At 49.8% G+C, this 23,142-nt stretch overlaps 1 protein-coding gene across 1 annotated transcript in view; it reads right to left on the bottom strand.

The window, feature by feature from the left end:
- Window positions 1-314: 314 nt before the first annotated feature.
- cspg4 (chondroitin sulfate proteoglycan 4) overlaps window positions 315-23,142 on the bottom strand; it is a 41,776-nt gene continuing 18,948 nt past the window's right edge. Inside the window, exons 2-11 of the mRNA XM_029154424.3 lie at window positions 18,218-18,381; window positions 13,923-17,471; window positions 12,563-12,742; window positions 12,210-12,485; window positions 9,669-9,845; window positions 5,724-5,922; window positions 5,511-5,642; window positions 5,025-5,185; window positions 3,729-3,912; window positions 315-3,630 (exon numbers count right to left, since the gene is read on the bottom strand). Coding sequence (XP_029010257.1) covers window positions 1,820-3,630; window positions 3,729-3,912; window positions 5,025-5,185; window positions 5,511-5,642; window positions 5,724-5,922; window positions 9,669-9,845; window positions 12,210-12,485; window positions 12,563-12,742; window positions 13,923-17,471; window positions 18,218-18,381 — 6,833 coding nt within the window. The 3' untranslated portion in view covers window positions 315-1,819. The remainder of the gene's footprint in view (window positions 3,631-3,728; window positions 3,913-5,024; window positions 5,186-5,510; window positions 5,643-5,723; window positions 5,923-9,668; window positions 9,846-12,209; window positions 12,486-12,562; window positions 12,743-13,922; window positions 17,472-18,217; window positions 18,382-23,142) is intronic.

Here is a 23,142-nt window from a genome sequence, read left to right as displayed (position 1 = left end):
GAGATAGGAAACAGGAACAATCTGACAGGAACACGGGAGAAAAGGCCACTCACTGGAAAGAGTGACGGCTGGAGGGAGACTGTTGGCATCCTGCCGCCACCTGGCGGTCACAATGATGTATAGCAATTCTTCTTCTTCTTCTTCTTCTTCTTTTTCGTCTTCTTCTTCTTCTTCTTCTTATCATCATCATCATCATCATCATCATCATCATCATCATCAACATCATTATTATTATTATTATTATTATGGACTTTAAAGTCACCATGTGGACAGATGGACAACCAGAACCACACAGGGGAAATGACGAGCACAGCCTTTGTTGCATGAAACCTTTATTTCCATCGGTGCTGAGAACAAGTCCAAATGCAGCTTTAACAGGAATCGCCGCTGCTCAGGATTTTAAACACCACAACTGTTTTCTCCGTCTACAGGTAAATGTCTAATCTGTGACTCGGCGCGTGCGTTCCGCTGTTTTATCTTTGATGAACGGGGACGACAGAAGCAATAAATAATAAAAACATGAGCGACGGTGATGAAACTTAATAATGAAGTGAAGCTTGAGTAAACAGAGGAGAGAGATGAGACCTGCACACAAACACACGTTTACACTACATGCTGTTGGTTACAGCCACTGCCATGCGTTTCCCTGAACCTGAGCCCAGTCATTGGAATCACACGTCTCCTGAACACATCACTTCCTGAGCTCTGTGCTGCCGTTCAAGTCTCTCCCTATGTTTCCTGCTTTTAAAACAAGATTCAAAGTCAGCAAAAAAAAAAAAAAACAAACAGCTGTTAAACATCCAGAATGTGCCAAACAAACAAAAGGTTCATCACCAAACAGTATGAGAAATGAAATGTACAGCACAATTAGATTTAGTGGAAGTCGTCAGGTTCCATCAGCTTCATTACTTCATTCAGCAATCGGTTCAGAAAGAAAAAAATACATTGTGTTTACAGTAACGCTCTGTTTAGTCTCAACACAAAACTAATTAGCTAATATATGGCCTCTATACTCAGCTTACATATGGAATGCTTGAATAAGAACAGCTCCTCAGACTCGGAGTGAACAGAATCTTACCAGCGTCTTTATTGATCGATCTCCGCCCAACACTGACCAGTTCAATAAGCTCTGGGAACTGGGATGGTCCCAGTTTGAGACGCCTCCAGTCCTCAGCGCTCATGGGCTGCTGCTGGTTTTCCGTCCTGACTGTGGTCCACTAGTCTGAGCCCAGTGACTATTTACAAGCAGGTTCTGAAGCACGGTCCACGCCGGGACGTGTGCATGTTTTTAGTAAAAGGCTGTGGCGACGTTAGAGGATCACTTTAACCCTTTGTGGAATCAGCTTATGTGTTTGTTCGTCTAACTTTAGGTGAGTCCATGGCATCCTTGGAACTGAATTTCGCCCTGAGAACAGCAAACACCTTTAAACACTGAGAGGCGGCCGATGGCGCAGCACATATTTACCTCACGCTCCAGATGATGCAAAAACTAAACGTGGAACTCACTTATGCACTCTAATAATATCGGCCTATCACATGGAATACAATGACGGAGCACTTACATACAATTTTGCAAACATATGTCATGTTCATGTCTATCTGCGGATCGAACGAACTAAAATAAATAGCGACGGCACGCGACTCCTAGAATAAGAACGGCCTCTTTCTTCGCCAAAACGGATTCAGTGTTTCATTGCCTGAGAATTCGTCCACAGCTGTGTTGAAGGAAGCGATCGTACCAACCAATGTATTTTCATTTGAGCTCCTGTGGCAAGAGGTCTGTAATACTGTAATACTGACTTGACGTGTCTCATCGGTCTCAGACCCAGTACTGGTTCTTTTTCAAGGCCGGGTTCGTTGTCCGACAGTGCTGCAGCAGCTCCGGGTCCGTGTCTTTGGAGTCCATGTTGGACATGGGGATGCTGTTGGCCGGGTCCGTCTTGCGGAAGGTCTCGGCGCTGGCCACCTCTCCGTTCTTGGGCTTGGCGCCGGCCGTCTGCACGTCGTGCTTGCCCGTCTTGTTCTTGCGGACCAGGTAGAACGCCAGGCCGGCGGCCAGCAGCAGCAGCAGCAGGATCACCAGGATGGGGACGAGGATGGACCAGAGGCCGCTGCGGCGGGACACGCGCCTGCCGTCGGCGCCGGAGTCAGCGGGCGCGGCGGCGGTGGCGCCCGCGCGCGGCCCGTCGGCGCCGCCCCTCCAGTGGGGCCCGGCTGCGGTGGCGCGGGGCGGGTCGGGCACCCTGAGCAGCGTGGCGGCGTAGGCCCGCGAGGCGTTGAAGGGGCCCGTCTGGAAGGCCAGCACGCACTCGGCCGGCGGCACCGCGTGGGCCTTGAGGAGGAAGCGGGCCTCGTCCTTGGTGACGCCCCCCCGCGCCCCGGGGGACCGGTCGAGGACCTCCAGCGCCACCCGCCCCTCGTCCAGCTCCCTCTGGCTGAACGTGTCCACGGGCCGGCCCGCGTCGGCGCCGCCGCGCTGGACGAAGCGGGCGCCGCGCGGCTGCTGGATGACGGTGAAGGTCGGGGAGCTCCTGGTCTTGTTGGCCAGAGGGGACGCGTCCAGCAGCTTCCGGTCCAGCTGGACCAGGGCCCCGCGCGGCAGCAGGGGGTCCCGGGCGATGTGGGCCAGAGGCTGCACCGTGATGTTGAGGAAGGAGGACACGTTGGCGGCGCGGCTGCGGGCCACGAAGGCCACGCTGTCGCGGGGCGAGGTGGACTTGACGAAGCGCACGCTCACGCGGCCCTCGCGGATCTGCTTCTGCGTGAAGGCCGAGGTGGGCTGCCGGTCCACCATCACAGCCGCGTACTTGGGCGCGCTGGTGATCTTGTAGAGGATGTCCTCCTCCACGGGGCCCCCGGTGGTGACCTTCAGCATCTCCTCACTCACCAGCGTCTCGTCGTCCCCTTGCTTCACCTTGATCTCGGGAGACTTGTCGAGCAACAGGGTGTGAGCCAAGACGCCGATGTGCAGCGTGTGCGGCGCCGTCTGGTGCTCGCCGTCCGACACCACGAACTCCACGAAGCTGCCGGCGAGGCTGCCGTCGCTGTAGAAGCCCACCTGACCCCGGTTCACCATCTCCTGTGTGAACTCGGAGATGGGCTCCTTGGTGCGGGGGTCCACGAGCCGGCCGTTGGCGGGCGCCGTGGTCACTTTGAAGCTGACCTCGTCCGGGGGACTGTCCTCGTCCTGGGTGTTGAGATGCTTCTGGGTCAGGACGGTCACGGAGCCTTGAAGAACCTCCAATAACATGTCAGTGGGGACCAGCTCGGGGGCGTCGGAGCCGCGTCGTCTGATGGAGATGTTAAAGACCTCCTCCAGGACCACAGACTCGGCCCGATGACCTCCGGACTTCAGCCGAGCCCTGAAAGAGAAGCTGTCGGACGCGGCCCCGGAGTCGTCATGGAGATACTCCAGGCTCCCTCCGAGCACATCCCTCTGCGTGAAGGTCGGGGCGGCGCGCGGCAGGTCCTCCCCACTCAGAGCGAGACGCCCCGACGCGGGGAAGCGCCTGACCTCAAACACCACGTCTGCATCGGCCCGGTCGGACTCGGGCAGACTGGCCAGGAGGTTGGAGGCATCGAGGATGGAGGCGTCGATGGGTTTCCTCTGGCCCTGAACGATATCCAGGCCTGAACGCAATGACACACGAACACCATCACACTCACAGCTTAAGGAAAATGTGACAGCATGTGTTTCTGCTAACTCTGAGTCACGTCTCCTCACACACCTTTGTTCCTCCAGAGCTGGGAGGAGATGTTGCTGTGGGCGGCGTAGTAGGACACGGTGATGGGCAGCACGTGGTGGACGTCTGAGGCCGGTTGTGAGGACAGCGTGAGCTCCACAGAGTCCCTCACCGCCCAGAAGGGCTCCTCCGGCAGCTGGTGCTCATAGAAGACCAGGCCCGACTCCAGCTGCAGCAGAGAAGCAGAGTGAGCGGGGAGCGAGATGTAACGCTGTTTATCCAGCAGCAACTGTGTAAACAAACTATTTGTCATTGAGGTTCAAAGCTTTTATAAGACGACGCCGATCCGTTAAAGACCAAATATCACATATGTCATAAAACATGTGCTTCTGTTTGGTCCGACAGTAAAATGTGTCTCTTCCTACTGCAGATAATAAATTATGTTTTAGTCGCGCTACATGAACAAAGGAGCGTTTTAGAATCACGAGTTTTGTCCACATTAAGAGTTTGAACAAAATATGTAATTAACGCCAGAGGCCTCAGTGTTTTACACACAGCCTCGTCTCACGCTCCCCTTTTACACACAGTATAATGTATAATGAGTGTTTCTGCTGATTTTACTTACTGTACTAGAAAACCTTTATGCCCAGTTTACATCCGCTCTGTCTGTTTCCTACATTTTATACAGAATTATCTGTCTGTCAAGAGCTAAAGTGAAAACAACTAATGGTTATCAGCTCCACTGCTCAAATGCACGATGAGCATCACTGACGCCCCCTGCTGGGGAGAAGTGAAGCAGCTCGTTAGACTCTAATCAATCCGACTGCATAGGTTTGAAGCGAGGGAGGAAACCAGAGAACCTGGAGAACCTGCAGAGAAACCTGCAGAACCTGCGGAGAAACCTGCAGAACCTGCGGAGAAACCTGGAGAACCTGCGGAGAAACCTGGAGAACCTGCGGAGAAACCTGGAGAACCTGCAGAAAAACCTGGAGAACCCTGGAATCCAACCCAGGACCTGCAAACTGCTGGTACTTCTATTGAACTGAGGTTGAATCATAAGCTGTAGTTTGGGAACACAGTGATGAATATCACCAGCACACGGTGGAGCACATGTCAGCAGCTGCAGCTTTAATTACAGACTGGCTCTTCAGCTTCAGCAAACCTGCTCTGTGATATTAACGCTGAAGTTAGTGACAATTTAATTACAGAAGGAAAAAAGACCTCTTTTCCTCATTCTACTTCATTTCTCTCTGTTTTAATCTTTGCTTCAGTGATTAAGTTAATGAGTCATCAGTTAGTTTCGCTCACACACTTTACAGCACACACTGTAAACGCAGTCACCTGCGACTGTGAGAAGCGGGCGATTTCCTCAAACTGGTTCTTATCGCTGGCCAGGATGAGTCGTCCCAGACGAGGCGGGCGGACGAGCGAGTAGCTTATCTCATTTCCATCCTCGCTGGTCTCAGCCCCCAGGTTGGCGCCGGTGATGAGCTGCCTCGTTCCTGTGGGTTCAGAGCCGTTCCTGATGCATGAGTTTATTTCCACAACTTTATCCAAGCTTTAAAAATGTGACAGCTCATCTCAGTGGGGCCTGTGCTGACACTCATCTCACCTCAGCAGATGTAATCTCAAAGGGATGAAGTGTCAGCATATAAAACTGAAATGTCCTGAATTTGTTTACCTCTTATTACATATAAAACAAATAATAACGACAGTCTGTATTTTGCCACACGCATGAAAGCAGCGATTTAGAAAACATATTATTACGATGCTTCAGTGACTCATCATGTGGTTATTTTCACATCCCGCCTGATTTTGGCATCGTACCTGGAAACACCACGAGCTCCTCCTGTGTTACCATGGTGATAGTGAGAGGCCTCGCTGTGACGACAAATCGGAAGAGAGGAGACGTGTGCTCTCCGTCTGTCACGGTGAAACCGAAACCACCCGAGTCCTCACCTGGATCAACACCAGTCAGTATGAGTTCAGTCCTAGAACTGTGCTTTATGCTTAGTGTGAGTCCAGACGCAGTGGCCTCACCCTCGTGCACGAAGATGACCTCCCCTCTGTTTATTTGCGCCTGGGTGAAATTCAGGACGCTCCTCTCCGGCGCCTCCTTCAGCGTCACCGAGCCGCTGCTCAGCGTCTCCAGGTAGTAAACCAGCTCCTCTGCCGGCGTGTCGGCGTCCTCGGTGCTCAGCATGTCGGCGGTGATGTCAGCTTCCTCTCCAGCGAGAACCTGCGAGACATCAGATGTCACATTAGGTCCAACTGTCGGAGTAACGTCTGCACAGGTGTGATCTGATTCGTGGAGGGGGAACAGGCGGATGGATAGATCCTTTTTAATTGAAATCAACTTTAATTAAGCAACATGCCTGACAACGAGCTTGGATCCATCCCACAAACAGCCACCTCCAAAGTAACAATTCAAAAGGTTAATTATGTCCCCGTGGCAGCCAAGACGCTCCTGTTATCAAAAGATGGAGCACGGCGCCGCACAGTGAACGTCTCTCTCCGGGCAGAGAGGCTTTAATGGACTTCTAATGGCCGAGCGGCTGAAAGGAGCATTAATTGAAAGAAATGGGCCGCATCCCCAGAAAGGCATTCTTAAATAGGCGGAATCAGCTGGGAGAGCGAGCCCAGGGTTCTCTTATCCGTCTCCACAGCCGCTCACACCTCCCTCACTGTCTCCTCTCAGGAGTCAGAATGAAGAGCCAGAGCCTGAGGCAGGAGGAAGGGGGGAGATGAAGTCTCAGATATCGATGCCTCGGGCGACACTCGCCCAGAGTCTGTGCATGGAAAATCATGCTATGTGTCACTTACGAGCTCATAACATATATATGAGAGCGCATGCAGCGGCTGCGAAGGCTTTGACGCTGGGGCACAAACGCTGGTGCTCTGCTTGTTGTGGTCCGAACTGACGACTCTGCAGTTTCTCATCCTCCTTGTTGCAAACAGTTGCATGAGCTGATGAACAGTGGTCCACGTGTGTGGTTGTCAGTGGGTGAAAGGTGTCTCCGGTGGCGCGTGTGGATGGACTGAAGGAATGATGTAATGGCTCTGCCTGTTTACTGGTGCTGTGTCGCTGCTGCCTGGCTCTTACCGCTGCTATCGCCACCAGGATCCGAGGGCGACTTCACTGCTGTCACGCTGGGCAAATGCAGCACAACGGAGCTCGCGTGTCGGAGGCGTCACGACAGGACGGGCGTCACCTCCAGACGGGCGCAGCCGCAGCGTCCGAGTGGAAACCATGGGTCTGCACAGCGGCGTCCTATCAGTCTACATCAACAAACAGGCTCCACTCACTGGAGGCTCAGGATATCAGGCCTCAGGGAGGTGCTGCGTCCTCAGGACAGCTCATATCTCCGCCTGCAGAGTGCGTGGTTTGTCTTGGGGCAGGAGGGGAAACAGAACCCGAGCACTCAGCACCAGCTCTGGACTCTGCTGCAGAGGTGGATGAATCACCCACCGCCCCCCCCTCATCAAACGCCGGAGGCTGGTGGATGCTGTGATATACAGCGGTGACTCGACATCTACACATTCCTCTGGTGTCACAGCATCCAACGCTGCGGTCCAGCCACTACCCCTGGACAGGGACAGGACAAGTTCCACCATTAGAGGTCAGCAGAAACAAGACTACGAGGAGGAGGAGGAGGAGGAGGAGGAGGAGGAGGTGCAGCTGAACTTCAGTCCTGCGTATGTTCCCTTACAGGGGTTCAGGGAGAAATGTGATGGAGACGTGAGGACGGAAGGAGATCTGTGATGCTGACACCTTTGCTCCTCCACAGGTGAACAGCTGTTTTGCGTTTTGTCCGTAATGAATATTATTATTTCCAGCGCAGTCTCCAGTCCCAGACACTAGATGGCCACATCACCCCACGCTAAACCTCCTGTGAGGCCTCACACAATCTAGGGCAGATAATCTGAAAAGGGCCGTGCAAATTGATGGTTTATATAACAATCAATGCATTTAGTACCTGAGAAGATGAGCTGCAAATTGACCACACACGCTAGCTGATGTTTCATTTGGAGGCACTAACGAAGGAGCGTCCACCTTGTTTGTTGGCAGCGCCGCCTTTGAAACGTCCGGGCACCAGCGGTGGTGCTGTCCTGAAGTGACTCGTAAATCTTGGCTGCTTTAGGTGGGAGTTACACTGGTGTGTTCCTACCACCGTACTAGGAAGTGGGAGGTAAAGCTGGAGAGACTACAGGAAAAACAACAGCAGCACAGATGATGGGATGTAGCTGGCGTGAAGGAAAAAACACAGGGGTGGGTTTCCCTTTGTGTTTGTTCCACATCTGCAGCGACGCTGTTTCTCCTTGAGACACAGATTAGGAGCACACAGGCTCTCTGCACTGCGCTCTGATGAGGGATAAACCCAAATTACTGCACTTCATCTGTTACTCACTGAGTATCATTATACAAGAAGCAAAAAGGATTAGGCTGGTTTTCATAATAAGAGTGTGTGGATAAAAAATGGAAATGCTCAAAGCCAGGATGCAAAGGCACAAGAGCTGGTTGAGATGTCATCACAGTCATCAGCAGGACGGCGGAGCCCCGGGAGCGGCAGCGGGCGATGGAGACGTCCTAAACCCCAACCACGCGCAGATGCGTCTCGTTCTGCGGCCAAGTGGGATGAATGGTGATCGTCTGCTGCAGAGGTCACTGCACACGCTTCCTGCCGTAAATCAAGCCCAGACCCGGGCCCGGCCCGCTCAGACCCGGCTCTGCGAGGCTCAGACGTCCACGTGTGATTGTGTTACATCCTGCAGCCGCAGCGGCGGAGGCGCGGACTGGATGCCGCCCTCGCTCTGCCAGAGTACCGCGGTCTCCTCGACCATCTTGGATTTCCAAAAATACGGGTTGCCACGGCGACGCGGAGCCGCAGGCAGAGCAGGAAGGGCTGAATGACACAGTTGGTTTCCAGTTCTGTGAGCTGATTACTGCTGGCTTTTTCCAACTGCCGACCGCACTGTAGGATGCCCTCCACTGATCCTGCACAACCTCGCTTTAACAACTAATGGAGACCGGTTTGAGCGCAGGAACCTGCTGTAGATCCAATAGGACACGACGCTATTGATGAGTTTATGCCTGCTACAAACCGACACGCATCCGAACCCTGCCTTGTGTTTACCTGGGGTTCCTGACTCCACGCAGTAGCAAATCACCTGCCTCTTATGGTTAAGTGACTAAAATGATTCACTTTCTACATTTTGAAACAGTCAAGCTGAGAATATGCTAATTCCCTTGTATTTTATGGCTCTTTACACAAACAAATGCGCTGTGGAGGCCACTGCTGCACTGATGCATCGTGCGTCATCGCCTGTGAGGTCGGTATCCTTCAGTGTCGGAGTTAAAGCATCTCTGCATTCATTGTGAAGTGGATTTCATCCTGCGTTCATGCACGATTCATGCTAGTGGGCTGCAGCTGTAGCTGAGTCTCCACTATGGATGTGACAAAGTTTACAGGGTTCACTCACAGTTCAGGCTTCATTCATTCTTTAAATTGTAAATCTATATCAGCAGAGTTACAGCCCTGCTTCACCCTCGAAGCTCTGTTGGAACATACAGCAGCGGGTGCGAGTGGACGCTTGTGTCTTCATATCTGCTGGGACTTCATTGAGTTGCTAAACACTATGAAATTCACACTTGTTCTGGCAGGAAATCAATTAGAAAATCAAGACTCAAGAATAAAGCACTTAAGCATAAAGCGCTGGGTGGCAGTTTTTAGAAACTGACCTCTATTCAACACGTCAAAATCTCATCAGCCATAACAAAGCCATTAATCATGCTTTCAGCTTTTGGGGCGGCCTGTGCATCGGACCAATCATGCAAAGTCTGGAGCAGGTGGGAAAACCTGCAACCTGTCAATCACCTGTGCAGATGTGGAACCGGGTCTCTACTGCAGACGACGAAGCCATAGGTCCAAGTAGATAAATAACGTCATAAAGGAAAAAGGTTTAGGTGTTTTTGCATCACGTTACCTCCAGTCCTGTGTTCCGGGTCAGTATCGGGGGCTCGTCGTTGACTGGGATGACGGTCACTGTGATGGAGAGGGGGGGGCTGCGGCGGTCCAGCTCGTAGGCAGAGGCAGACAGAGTGAAGCTGTCCTCGCTGGTCTCCGTGCTGTCGTGCATGTAGAAGATGTTCCCGAGTTTCACCTGCAGGAGGCAAAAAACAGCCTGAGTCAACGAGCACAGAGGGCGTCATAAACTGAGGACGGGCTGAGTGAGCGTAAAGCGTGGAGTAAAATTTTACAGGACCCCTGCGGTTCCGAGCGAGGAGCAGCCATCGGGCGCCGCTCCGCTCGGAGCCGGCCCCAAAACGATTGCTCTCCACAGCGAAGCTCCGTGCACACATGTCACCGCGCTGTGTGCATTTTAAATGAGAGATCACACAATTGCAATAAGAGCCACGTCCTTTTCATGCTTGGAAGCCTATTTGACACATATTGACCCTGTGATGAGCTCATGCCAACGAGGACGATGCAAAATAAATGAGATGTTATTTTGCTTGAGCTCAGTTAGACCCTGATTAGCCAGGAGTCGTTTAGCCTAACTTATTCTAATTATAATTATTTAGACAGAGCGACAGCAGCTGTTTCCCATTCCTCCCAGTCTTTACTGTCTGCTAACCTTCATGTAACTGTATCCCTGCATGTGAAACTGAAGCTTCATGTTTATTTACTGTCTGTGACACAGTAAATACCTGAATTCCTTAAAATGTCAAACTCTGTATATGAGACAATGCTCTGACATCATATGTATATTTTCAAAATTGTAAGATAACAATAATCAGGTCTTAAAGTTTGGTACATAAACAGAGAGAATCCCCCTTGTTTGACTGGACTTTGAGGGAAACCAGATGCACAAAGGAGCCATTCATCCCGTGTGGAGTGAGCTGATGGAAACCAGTACCTGTGCTGGGAACAGGCCGGCTCCGCCCACTTCCTGTGCTCCGCTCTACTGTGATGCCCTGTCCTGTGGACAAAGCTGCCCAGCCTCATCGTCTGATTCACTTTCAGACACGGAGGATTCGTCTGTTCAATGTCTGAATCTGCTGGTACGACAGGGAGCAGGTCTGTCAGATCCCATATGGATCCCATATGACTGGAATCCTTCTGGAATAACAACCCCCATCATCATTACGGAGTGGGGAAAGCCAGACGATCAGTCTGCAAGCGCGGTCGGCGGCCGCTGGACTCGTGCCCTTCACATTTACACAGAAGGACTTGATGCATGTGTCAATATTCGACACCAGAGCGTATTTGTTTCATAAAAACATCTGTGCCAAGTCAAATAGTTTTTCACAGACAGAAAAACAAAAAGAGGCCTGACGGGGAAGCAAATGTGTTTTAGTGCACAGAATGTGTTAATGAATGTGTGTGTGAGTTTTAGCTTTCGTGGCTGGAGTAAATCAATGCTGTGGTTGGAAGAAATGCCATATATTGTCTGACACAGATTCGGTGCTCATGTGACACATCGGGGCCACTTGAGACGGAGTGTTACATTCTTGTGGTAGGTGTTTATGCAGATTTTCTGCATGAGTCACTCCTTCTCTTTTTCTGCTCCCCCCATGTTACTATACACTTACATAACCACAGCAGAACACCCCAAATGATGACTATATCACACCAGTCAGCCCAGTGTCCGTTCCCAGGAACAAGGGCCCAGTGGAGCTCGAAATAGAGCGAAAAAAGCCTGCAATGCACAAAAGTCCCACGCGTCCAACTTTAATTTTGGAACAATTACAGTCTGCTGTAAATGTTGCGCAGACTAAAGCTTGGACGCGCAGTCTTCAATGTGGTTCTCATCTGGGAGCTGACTGTGTTTCACTCTGTGGGAGAACAGTAAAAGAAAACAGAGGAGCAGGATACAGTGTGCGCACACGGAGTTTCCAGTGATGGAGCGAGGCTTTCCCTCGGTGGCATCTCCACGGCGACGCTGATGGTGTCTGCGCCCCCCTCTGCCGCCGCGCCGCCAAACTCATCTGTGCTACGCCATGGCAGTGGCACGCCGGGGTCCATGCATCGCTCCGAGAGCGAGGCTGGCAGCAGCCAATCACAGGGGCTTCACATGCGATTATTAGAGGAATACACTGGGCCAGTTTATTTTGGCTCCGGGCGATCCAAAGGCAGCGTCAGTCTTTCCACAACGGTTCAGCAAAGTTGAGGCAGACCATGTATGAGCTATAAGATATGTGTCTAAGCATCTCCACTAAACTATGTGGTCCATTCAGAATGCATGAGGTTTTTCCACCAGGAACTACTCATGCATTTTTAATATTTTCCTAAAGCTGGGGCCTCTGAACCACACGGAGAGAGAGCAGACTAGAAGGCTGCAGCTCAGTCGCTCCCCTCTCCATCAGGAACAACACGACAAACAGATCCAAAGCAGCGCCGAGTGGCAACTGGGGAAAGTTCCACGGTGGCCACAATACTACAGTGACCTCGCAGTGAAAGGAGCTGTAGACAGTGTGTTTGCGTGGACGTTGGGATGCTGAACTGGTTAAATGTTGACGTGTACCTCGTTCCATGTGAAGTACGTCAGCTCGTCTCCCTCCTGGTAGCGGATCTCCCCGTGCTGCGGCGGATCCTCCACAGTGAAGTCGATGCTGGCTGTTCTGTAGAAAGGATGCGAGATGTTGATAACCTCTGCGTTGATCACTGTGCTGAGGCCTTCCCGCACGGTGAAGTTGAAGATCTGCACGGGGATGAGCCGAGGCACGATGTTCACAGAGATCTGCAGGTTCTCCACGGCGTTGAAGCCGTTGCTGACGTCCACTGTGAAGGCGTCGCTGCCCTGAAAGACACAGCTCCGATAAGTTATGGACGTACTGATGAACCTGCAGTCGGAGGCTGGAGGCAGTAGAACCGAACCTGGACGGACGCAGACACGTAGAGGATGAGCTCGCGGTCGATGTCGCTCTGCGTGAAGGTGTGAATGTAGTCCAGAACGGGCGAGTCTGAGCTGTTGATCACCTTGACCACGTGACCGAGCCGAGGAAGCTGTTTGATGGTGAACACCATTTCTGAGGGCAGGATGTCAGCTTGCTCCACCTGAAAGGCGGGAGAGCAACACAAAGAAGCAGTGAAGAATGTGTTTTGATCCATTCTAATGAGCTGCCCGCATCTTTGTCTGCTTTGTAAATGAAATCAAGTGTCTGTTTAATGGCTGTTTGGCTTCAGAGGTCTGAGAAGCTTCTCAGGCCACAAGAAAACAACAAAACATTTTATGTCGCTTGAGACTAAAAGTCAAAGTTGCCATAAATACAGTAACAAACTGTAAACACTTGACTTCCCAACAGAAAAAAGAAGAACTACTTGAAGCTTGTGCAACTTCTCCTGCAACGGTTGGCAACCAAACAAACCAAAGTCACAAATAAGGTTTCTAAGCCAGACTGGGAGAAGGTGCCGGCACCAGTGCAGCGCGAAGCTGCGACTTTGACCCGTCTGGGATCAGACGCCCTGCGGCGTTTCCTGTTCCAGGCTCAGTGTGGTGCATTTAGGACGCTTCCACACTGACTCAAAAACAGACATGATGACACTTAGCATCTTTTAAAGACGCCCAGATTTACGATCACGCTTCTCTTAAGTGTTTTCATAAACTGTTCCTTCACACTAAGGACACACATACTTCAGGCTCCCAGAAGGGAAGTCAACGTTTTATTGCTTTTAAAGGCCATTCTGTCGAGTCTGTCCTGGACATATTTCATCCTCTGTGTTCTGGGGGTTAGTTCAATACTCAGATATCAATAGCGCAGATCTAAGATGTGTGCACTAGTGCGAAATTAGAGTCCAAAGTTTCAGAAGGTATATTTCACTTTCCGACCTATTTCTCAGTCTATTTTAAGTTGAGATGCATATAGAGGAAATTAAGGTTATGAATGGGCCCACACTTTGAGCATCATTAATTGCTTGCAAGGTGAAGTGCGGGAAGCCTCATCTTAATAATTACATTGAGCTTCAGGAAGCTCCTCTGGGGGAAACTTACTGCTCTGTTTTCAACACTTAACAGACTCAATTCAGTACGTAAACTAGATTAAAAGCAGCTGCTGCACAGTCATATTTAGCTTGTGGTTATAATATAGATTAGACACACATATACAAAAACAGGAGTGTTTGAGTGATTTGAACGGTTGCATGGTGGTCAAAAGCATCAGTCTGGCATATAATCACTGCCTGACTGTATGAATATTAATTGTTACAGAATCCTTTTGCTCCAGTCGATGAACATTACCTTGAGACGATCTGGGCTGATTATAGAGTGTTCTCCCTCGAAGGAAATGATGACCTCGTTGGTCACCACTTCAGGCTCAGAAAGGTATCCTTTCTTGAATATTTTGATCTTGAATGTGCCCTCCTCTGAATGTCCTCCGGCCTGGACGGTGAAGCTGAAGGAGTCCTTGGACCTCAGACTGTCGTGATCATGCTCATACGACACAACGGCTTTTTTCAGGTCCTCCTGGGTGAACGCTGACGCCTCAATCCCACTCACAATGATTCTACCATCGCTGGGCGGTGATGTAACCTGGAACTTGATTTCGCTGTCATCCCTGATGTCCATGTTGGTGTCAGCACTCAAGAGGGTGGTGTTGAGGGTCTTGGTGCTCCCGTGGTCGATGACAGCGATTGTGTTGTTCACCACTCGCAGGTAGGGCTCGCTCGCCTGGACCTCAAGCAGCGCGGTGGTCTTGTGTAAGCCGTCTGACACCTGCAGCGAGAAGCGTTCCCGGTCTGCTCCGTGGTGGATGAAGAGGACGTGTTTATCGTGCAGGTCTGCTTGTGTGAAGCGGTAAAGAGGCTGTGATGGATTCCATGTTGAGACGATATTACCCGAGAGGATTCCTTCACGAGCATAGACAATCTGGGTGTCATTCAAATTGGAGTCGTCGTCCTTAAACCTGATGACATCAGTTGTTAACAGGCGCTGACCGTGACGGACCACGTTCAGCACCTTGTCTACGACCCTCACTGGCGCATGTTCGTTCTTGGACTGGATTGATATTGTGAAAACATCACTCCTTATTGCATTATTGTCTGGACTTCCTGCAGCTTGATCAAATGCTGTAAAGTAGAACTCATCACTGGTTGTCTTGGAGCCATCATGCTTGTAAGTAAGCCTGTCAAGATGGAGGTCTTCATTACTGAAAACTTTAATTGCACCCTCGAACCTCGGCAGGCCGGGAGGGGACTTTCTCATCAGCCGTCCATACTTTGGCTCTTGTGTGACTCGATAAACGATATCTGTTGAACCTTCTGACTCCAGCCAAAGATAGTCTTTGTTCAGCGTGTGTTCACCGCCCTGCAGGACAATCAACCTCTCATTAGTCCAAACAATATCTTCGTTACCAAAGATGGTAATCGGGAAGTTATACAGCGGAGAGTACTGACTATCTGCAACAACTCTGAACTGAAACTCATCTGTTTTTCCTCCACCTCTTTGCACACGCGCCCTGTAGCTAAGAGCGTTGTCCAAAATGTCCCTCTGAGTGAACGTGTCACCCTCAGCAAGCTCTTTGTCTAACACATGAAGACTACCCAGAGTTGGAGGCTTGACAAGAATGTATTTTACAGTTTGTGGATCTGGGTTTTTCCCTTTCACTTCAGCCAGAAGTTCTGTGGATCCAATTGTCTGCTCTTCGCCGGGCACCATCTCCAGTCCAACCACATTAGAAACTTTCACTGGTGCTGGGGTGATCTTAACCAAGAAAATGTTGTTCCAAAGGGAGAACTGTCCCAGGTGGGTATCGAACTGAACCCTCTCCACCACTATGTCCTCCTGGTCTTTTGAGTCTGTGCTGACATATCTTAGATAGTTTCGATCCAAATCAGATTGATGGAAACTTGTAACCTGCTTGTATAATCCATTACCTGTCATAATCTGCAGTTCTCCAAATAGCAGGGGTTGTGTGATGTTATACATAACATCCCCGTTACGAGGATGAGCAAGGACGGCCAGATTCTGAACACCTATGGACGAGTTGGTGCCTTGAGTCAGAAGAAGGCCAGTGTTGGTGACGATGGTCATGTGGGCTTGTGTCACAGATAGCTTTAAAGTGGTGGAATAGCTCACAGCCTGTCTGTCAGATACTTCCAAGGTAATCCCAGCAGGTCTACCCCCTCTGTGTACAAAGTAAATATTTCCATCTCTCAACTCCCTGCAAGTGAACTTCAAGATCTTTCTTTCAGGCAGTTGTCTATTCTCGAAGTAACCAACTTCCACGGATGGCTCTGAAGTCACAGTGACTACTAATTTATTGCAACGGGTGTCAGAGTCCATGATGTTGATAAGGCTGGGATTCAAGAGAGTCCTGCCACGTTCTGTGATGTCGAACTCTCCTCCACTAGGTTGTGTTTTATCACCGGCAGGAAGAACTTCAACTGTCAGGATGTACTCATGGGGGGATTTTAGACATTCTGGTAGGTAGTCATTACTGCGAGCAACCACCTCTAGGCGGATCTCATCTGTATGCCTTTCATTTCCATCATGCATGTACTTAATTTTCTTATTGACAACATCTAGAAGAGTGAATCTTTGATTGTGCTTTGAGTTAACGTTTATATCAATCAGGCCGTAAGAGGGATCGCCTAGAAGAGTGAATACAATGTCGGATTGCTGTATTCCTGCAGTGCCAAGATCAAACGTAGGGCGTAGGTTGATGAGGTCAAGGAAAACTTCCCCACCATCGGTCACAAACAACGGGCTGACATCAAGGAGGTTTGTGACATTTTTAAATATGTCTGGTAAACTGTCTGTTGGGTAGCAATGCTGTTTAGTCAGGTCTACATCACTGAATCGGTAAACGGGTGGAGAGGTTGTAGTTGCCTCGGTGTAATCATCTGTTGAATAGTCGTAGTCCTCTCCTTCACATTTTGCATGAATATCTTTGGTCACCAACGCATCCTGCAGGCTTCTATCCTTTTGGTTTATTTTGATTTCTCCTAAGCACCCGATGAAGGATTCAGATGTTATTTCCTCCTCTACGAGAGTCAAGGATTCACTATCACGAAAGTAGTCTTTCATTTTTTCCTGGATGCCTCCTAAATATAGGCTTCCAATCAAGTCCAGTTTCTCTGATGGATTCAGAGGGAGGGAGGAAATCTGACTATCTACTATGATGTTGAAAGCCTCCGGACTGATCTGAACTTTAACTCTGTGCCACTGATCATCATCCAGCTGCATGAGTGGATGCTCGAGCACCTTCTTGCCACTGCCGAGATTTAGAATGCCTTTGAGAAAGCCTTTAGAAACACCAACGGCAATGAAGTCTGATTCATGACCAGGGTGGAAAACCAGCAAAGCATCTTCAATGGTGGTTTTCATTAGGAACTCCAAGGACCTCGAAGCACCACTGGCCCCACTCCAGGTTGGAAAAGATATGAAGGAATATGGGGTGGTGAAACTGGTTGTTTCACCATCACTGGCCTCAAACTCACTGCTGCAGGATTCCTTGGTGTCATGGCACTGTTTAAACACTTTGCTGAGGATATCAAACTGGTGGGATTCAAACTTGACTTCTGAAATGCACCCACGGAACGGCTGGATGGCGCTGCTGAGGTAGGGAACGTCCAGCTCTCCTACTCCTCCGATCCAAATGCCCAGGTCGATATTGAGCTGTTCGCCGTCGCTGCTGACCGGAACATATGTTGGAAACATCTCGTCTATCGTCATGGTGAGTTGCCTGTCTTGCAGTGTGAGTGAGATCTGGTGCTCCACAAGATTGTTCAGCACTACTGCTGGGGATGAGGACAGTGTCACTTCTCCAGCTCCCATGTTCATTCGTGCCTAGAAGAAAAGAAAAAGTAAACGCATTTTGTTTAAAATGTACAATGCATTTTAAGTATTTGTAATCACATACAGGATATTTATCGTTTTACAGAGTGTTTGATTGGATCCTTGAATCCTTGTGTCTGTACACCTGGTGTTAGTTCTTTTGCTTTTCTTGTCAAGCAGTTGACCGGACCTTTAGCTGGACAGTGACAGACGTCATATTTGTCTTATTATAAAGATCAAATGCAAGGGAAGATGATGGAACGAAGCTGTTACTGTAACATATTTCGGGTTTTTGAGTGCTGCAGGTATAAAACTTGAATTAGTTTGAATTCACAAAATACAATTAAGTTAGTCAGTACAAATCTTAAGCTCTAAACCTTTTGTTGCCCTCTAGTCAAGTAATAAAAGTTCAAGCAAACAAATCCAAACAATTCATTTTTAATGTATTTTTGAACAGTCATATGAAGTTACACTCTTGTTGTATTTTACAACTGAGACAAGTCCCATTTGTCTGAAAATCAATTTAAACAACTGTGTAATGTTTTAATCTTCTAATCAATAACCATTATCTCGTAACACAGAGTATTATATCAAAATGACACAGAACACGAAGATGAGAACAGAATAGTTTAAAGACATTTTGCTATGAATGTAGTTCATAGTTGTTCTCATATTGTTTTCCTACCACCTATTACTGATGCTCATATAGTTTAAATTCGTTTAATTGCGCTCTTTCAGCCTCATTGACAGTCTGTTACCTGTATTCTCCCGTTCTGCAGCTCCAGGAACAGGTAGTCCTCCTGCCCTGCAGCCAGAAGCACCAGGCCACTTCTCCGACTCGTCTTGATCTGCAGGGACAGGTGGAACGTGGACACATCCTGGGAGGTTTGTACAGTGCAGACGCTGTCCCCGAAGTAGGACTCTGTGAACATACAAACATGCGTCACGATCAGTGTATTAAAAATTATGAGTAAGTCTTTTCTTGTCTTTTAAGAGTGAAAAGCAACAGAAACTGCTCTAGTACTACAATTTTCAGTGCACAGCTGCATCCTGCAAACGCAACACGACTCACTACGTTACACAACACAAAGAAAAACATGCATATGTTGCCATAAGCTTATCGTTCAATGCTGACAGGCAACTCTGGGAATTCTGATGTGGGGGTTTGCAGAAATGAATGAATGTATGAAATTTCTGACTCTTGCTTTACAATGCATGTTGCTCAGTACTGATTTCTGTATTATCAGGTGTCGTCCTGCTGCTCTGAGCTGAGAGCAGCTCTGGCCTCAAAAGGATTCTCTCACCGAGGCATCACTCATTACCCCTGCGGAGGTTTTCTGGGCATATAGAGTCCTGGGGTGCAGGATTTCCCAGGCTTGAGCTGTCTCACTTCCAATGATATGCAAATTCAGCCACCTGCCTTGGACTGTGCTCTCCGGGGCCCTTGACAAAATGTAAACCACAGAGGAAGTCAATTACTTCCCTGTGCACATGCTCTGAAATTAAACTGGACCACCTCCAAGACCCGGTTCTCCCAGCGTCGCTTTTTCATGGCTTTCGCTGAGAGATATAGAGAGAGGCCTTTCCATTAGCCACCCACTCGCCCTCGGAAGGGCGATAGTTCAAGATGCAGAGACTGAAGAGCAAAGAAGACGGTGTTCCGATCGCACCACGCTAATGCTGTGGAATATTTGACATTTCTGTGTCAAAGCTAGAACATTCCCATGAGGTCACGAGGGCCAAAATGTTCTGTCAGAGTCAACAGCAGTGCCCGCTTGCATAGTGTGATTTGAAAAATGATGTGGAGAGAAGAGAGGTGGAGAAATAAGCGTGCACATGCGTCGCTATAAATGGAAATGCTATTTTCTCAAGTGTCCATGAACCGTGTGGCGGCCTGTGTCTGTGCTGAGTCTGCGTGAATGCCACGCTGCCAGCGCTTAAACACCCAAGGTCACGTTTGTCTGTCTGGGTTCCCGCTAGCGGGTCCGTCCAGCAGCAGTTCAACATCATGAAATCATTCTGAAGTCGGCGAGGACGAGAGCAAAGCTTTTATCGCTGCGTCTACGCTTTTGTCAGTTGCTTTTTGTTCCAAGGCCGCGCTGTCATGAACAGAGTGGATGATGTACGGCCCAGCGCAGGGCTAAACACACACACAGACCTCTGATCACACGCTGCTGCACAGCGCCGGTCTCCTGCTGCCACAGAAAAGCCATGTTGGTAGTTCCCAGAAATAAATATCACAGGAAAATGTCTCTGACAATATCACACGTATCAAGCTTTGAAATCAACATGAGCGCGAACAAATGGACTAAAAGGATTTAGAGAAAAGCAAGACTAAAGCGTCGAGTTCCCTCCTGGTAATTCAGAATCAGAGCAGAGCCCAACATGCAAATGTCATTTGTATTACTGAAGCGCACACAATTATCACAGTTCTATATCATTTATTTTCAGAATTCGGCTTTTAGGAGGCTGCTGTTGTAGCGGCGCTCCAGGCTATTATGGTACTGTGCAGAGAGTTTTGGTAAGGTATACCAAATGAAAGAAGTGCTAATTGCTCCAGAGCCTTCCGGCTAAAACTGAAAAATGGGGGAACAGAATCTTTTCTTCTGTGCAATTGCATTAACAAAGAAAATCGCAATGAGCTCCATGGTTCTTAAACCCGGGCTTTTGTTGGATTGTTCACTGAGCATAGGGATAAAAGGCTGAAGGAGAGAGCGATGCCAAGACAATTCCGCCTGGGGATTTTCTGGTTCGAATTCAGGTAGCTGCTGTAGCCTTTAGGAAGAGAAGCACATTTTCTAATGATCCACACAATAGCTTCAGTCTCTGCAGTGTACCTGGTCCTGGAATTCATTAGTTCCCCGGCTAAGCTGTGAAAAGCCCTGTAGAAAAGGCTTCATGTTGGAGAAGCACATTGTCACAACGCTATCCACACAAATGTCCTGCTCTGTGACACCTCCTTTGTCTCTGCACCCTTGCTTAAACCCTGCGTGTGCAGCCAGAAGATAATTACGGAGGAGAACGAGCCCGGCCATCACACCTCTCCGTGCTCAAGGGTCCCGGGGCAGGATGCATGCATATGATGGATGGAGCCGTGTGTGAAGCTCCACCTACTGAAGAGCCCAGTCTCTGGTGCCCTTTAGCTGCCGCACCCCTCCTCACACTACTTTATTGTACGTCAGGCGGAATCTGGGGCTCGGGGCCAATGCAGATGGCCATAATTTGATGAGTGACTGCTGCTCGCAGGAAACGGAGCCTTCCACTCTTACACAGAGCATCAGATGAATTACCCTGTTGTCTTCTGGCCCTTTGGCCACACATCCGGGGAAGCCACGGGGGGGAGAGACCTGCTGGAGGATGGAAGAGGGGCTCGCGGTGCCTCTGGGAGGGTGTTTGAGCGAAGGCCTCGACTGCACCGCACACAGAATTATACACAGCATCGTGAAGCAGGTGCCTTCACTGTGATTTGTTTTGTTAATGTTATGCAGTAGCAGGGAAACCCAGCGTGTGTTTCTCTGCTCCGGTTTTGCCATAGTAACACTGTGAAATCCAAACAAACCACCTACTTACGCAACCCACGCTTAAACCAGGCTCTGCCCGACTATAAATAGTAGTTGTGCCCGTCTTTTTTTCCTTTGCTGGGCTGTGGCTACTACAACTGGATATAACTACATCAAGCATAGGGTGTTGTTAACCATAGTCAGCGCTGCAGAGCTTTTACGGCCCTAATAGCTTTTACCATATGGCAACATGGTCATTAACACAATGAACGATTACATTCCCACAAGGGTCAATGGCAGCGGTGGTGGACATTATTTTTCCAGTTACAGATGCAGATGTGATTCCTGTCATCATGGATTATAACATGCAGAAGTCACGCACCAGAGGCCTGTTACTATAATAAAAACGAAGATGATTGGCAGCAAACAAATAAATCCAATAAAACGAGTGTTGTTTACTGGAAATGTGAGACTTCGTCTGTGATTCTGAGTAGATGCAGCTCAGTTAAACGGCGCAGAGCAGAACCTGAGCTCCCTCCCTCCCCGCTGACTTTTCAGCAGGCACCTGGGACACGCTTTTACAGGTTTTATGGAGCTATTCCTCAGCCCAGACTGTGTCGGTGTGAAAGCAAACACAGCATCGCTTTGACCCACCTCCAAATCCCCATCCAACCCTGCGTCCCTCTGAGGCGCTCCAACACGAGCCGGGGGGGGGGGGCAGAGGAACGCGGGCTTGTGGCTGCCTCCTCCCCGGCAATAATTACAACTTCTCAGGCTCCTTTTTCTTTGAAACCCGCGCTTACACAACAGACCAGGGGTGGCAGCACCCCCGGAAAAATTATGACCTTTCGCAGTGAAAGGAGAATGGCAGCGTATCGTAAAAAGGAGAGAGAGGGAAATAAAGAGGTGAAAGACTTAGTGTTGTCTGGGCTGCAGAAGGAGAAAGGGATGTAGAACTAATATAAAAAAAGGCTGCACTTGAGATGAGACAGAGCAAGAAAGCAGGTGAGATCAGAGGAGGTGAAAGGTCAAAGGTCACCTACAGCATCCAGTCAAGTCACAGACTGAAGCAGGACTAGTCTGAAACGCTGAACGCGCTCCCATCATCCCACAAAGACGTGACGTTTCCTTCACACACGTCTTTCACAGCACGGCGTCACCAGCTCAGTCCCAACCGAAGTCTCGCTGCTGCCAACGACTCTGGGCCGATGATGTCTCCGGGCCGAGCGCAGCAGGACAAACACGGCCGTGAACAGACGCATTGTGGCCACGCGGCCTCTGCTGTAGTTTATGAGCGGCCGCACAGAGCGCCCTGTGTCGGCGCCGCCGTCGACCTGCGGCGTCTCAGCGGGTGCGTCCTGTTAAAACAAGCGCCGGTGACGTCACAACACCGGCCCCAGCGCTGCTCCGACCTATGGCCGCCCCACACGCGCTAGCGCCCGCTCTGCTCACTGTTCATACATTCAGCTGTGACTTAGTCTGTTTTCCATCAGACTGAAGGCCAGTTTAAGACGCCGCTCATGAATTCCAGCGTGGAGCCTCATCATGTGAAGAGGGGCTGGAAGGGTGCGTCTGAGAAGGGAACAAGGCGGGACGTGGATCAGTCCTCGACAGAAAGTCGCCTCATTTACACCTGACACCTACTTATGAGTGCAATTAAAGCAGGGGTTTTCATTATGGTTCTTTAAAAGCGGCACGTGGCCGACTACGCTGCTTTGTTCCTGATGGTTCAAGGTAATAGCGGCAGGAAATTAGCTCCCAGTTAAGTGCAGCCACTTGAGCTTCTAACATGTACAACGTCAACACGGGAGGGAGCAGCACAGAGGTTCCACTGATTAGTGCGGCTAATTAGAGGAAATGATTTTATTGTTCGTTATTTCAGGCCACCGATTTGAAGTGTGATTCCACCTCGTGCCTTCGTTGAAGTCCTTTTAATTATTGCTCCTTCATTCTCCTCTCATTCTCAGTTTTTCCTCTGTCACGTGTAACATTTAAATACTACATCCTGCGGCGGCGGCCGAGCGTGAGGACGGACAGCTTGTACAGCAGGTGTGGCTCACGGAGTCCGTGGGGACGCGTGGAGGTGTTCGCTGAACTGCTTCCTGCTGTGGATCGGCCCCGGTTGAAGGTTGAAGGTCCCGTCCCATCCGGGTGAAGGATGGGAGCGCCTCCTGCACCGCGGA

The sequence above is a fragment of the Betta splendens genome, chromosome 6 (genome assembly GCF_900634795.4).
Source record: "Betta splendens chromosome 6, fBetSpl5.4, whole genome shotgun sequence".
NCBI classification, from domain to species: domain Eukaryota; kingdom Metazoa; phylum Chordata; class Actinopteri; order Anabantiformes; family Osphronemidae; genus Betta; species Betta splendens.
This window is presented reverse-complemented; position numbering and strand designations above follow the sequence as displayed.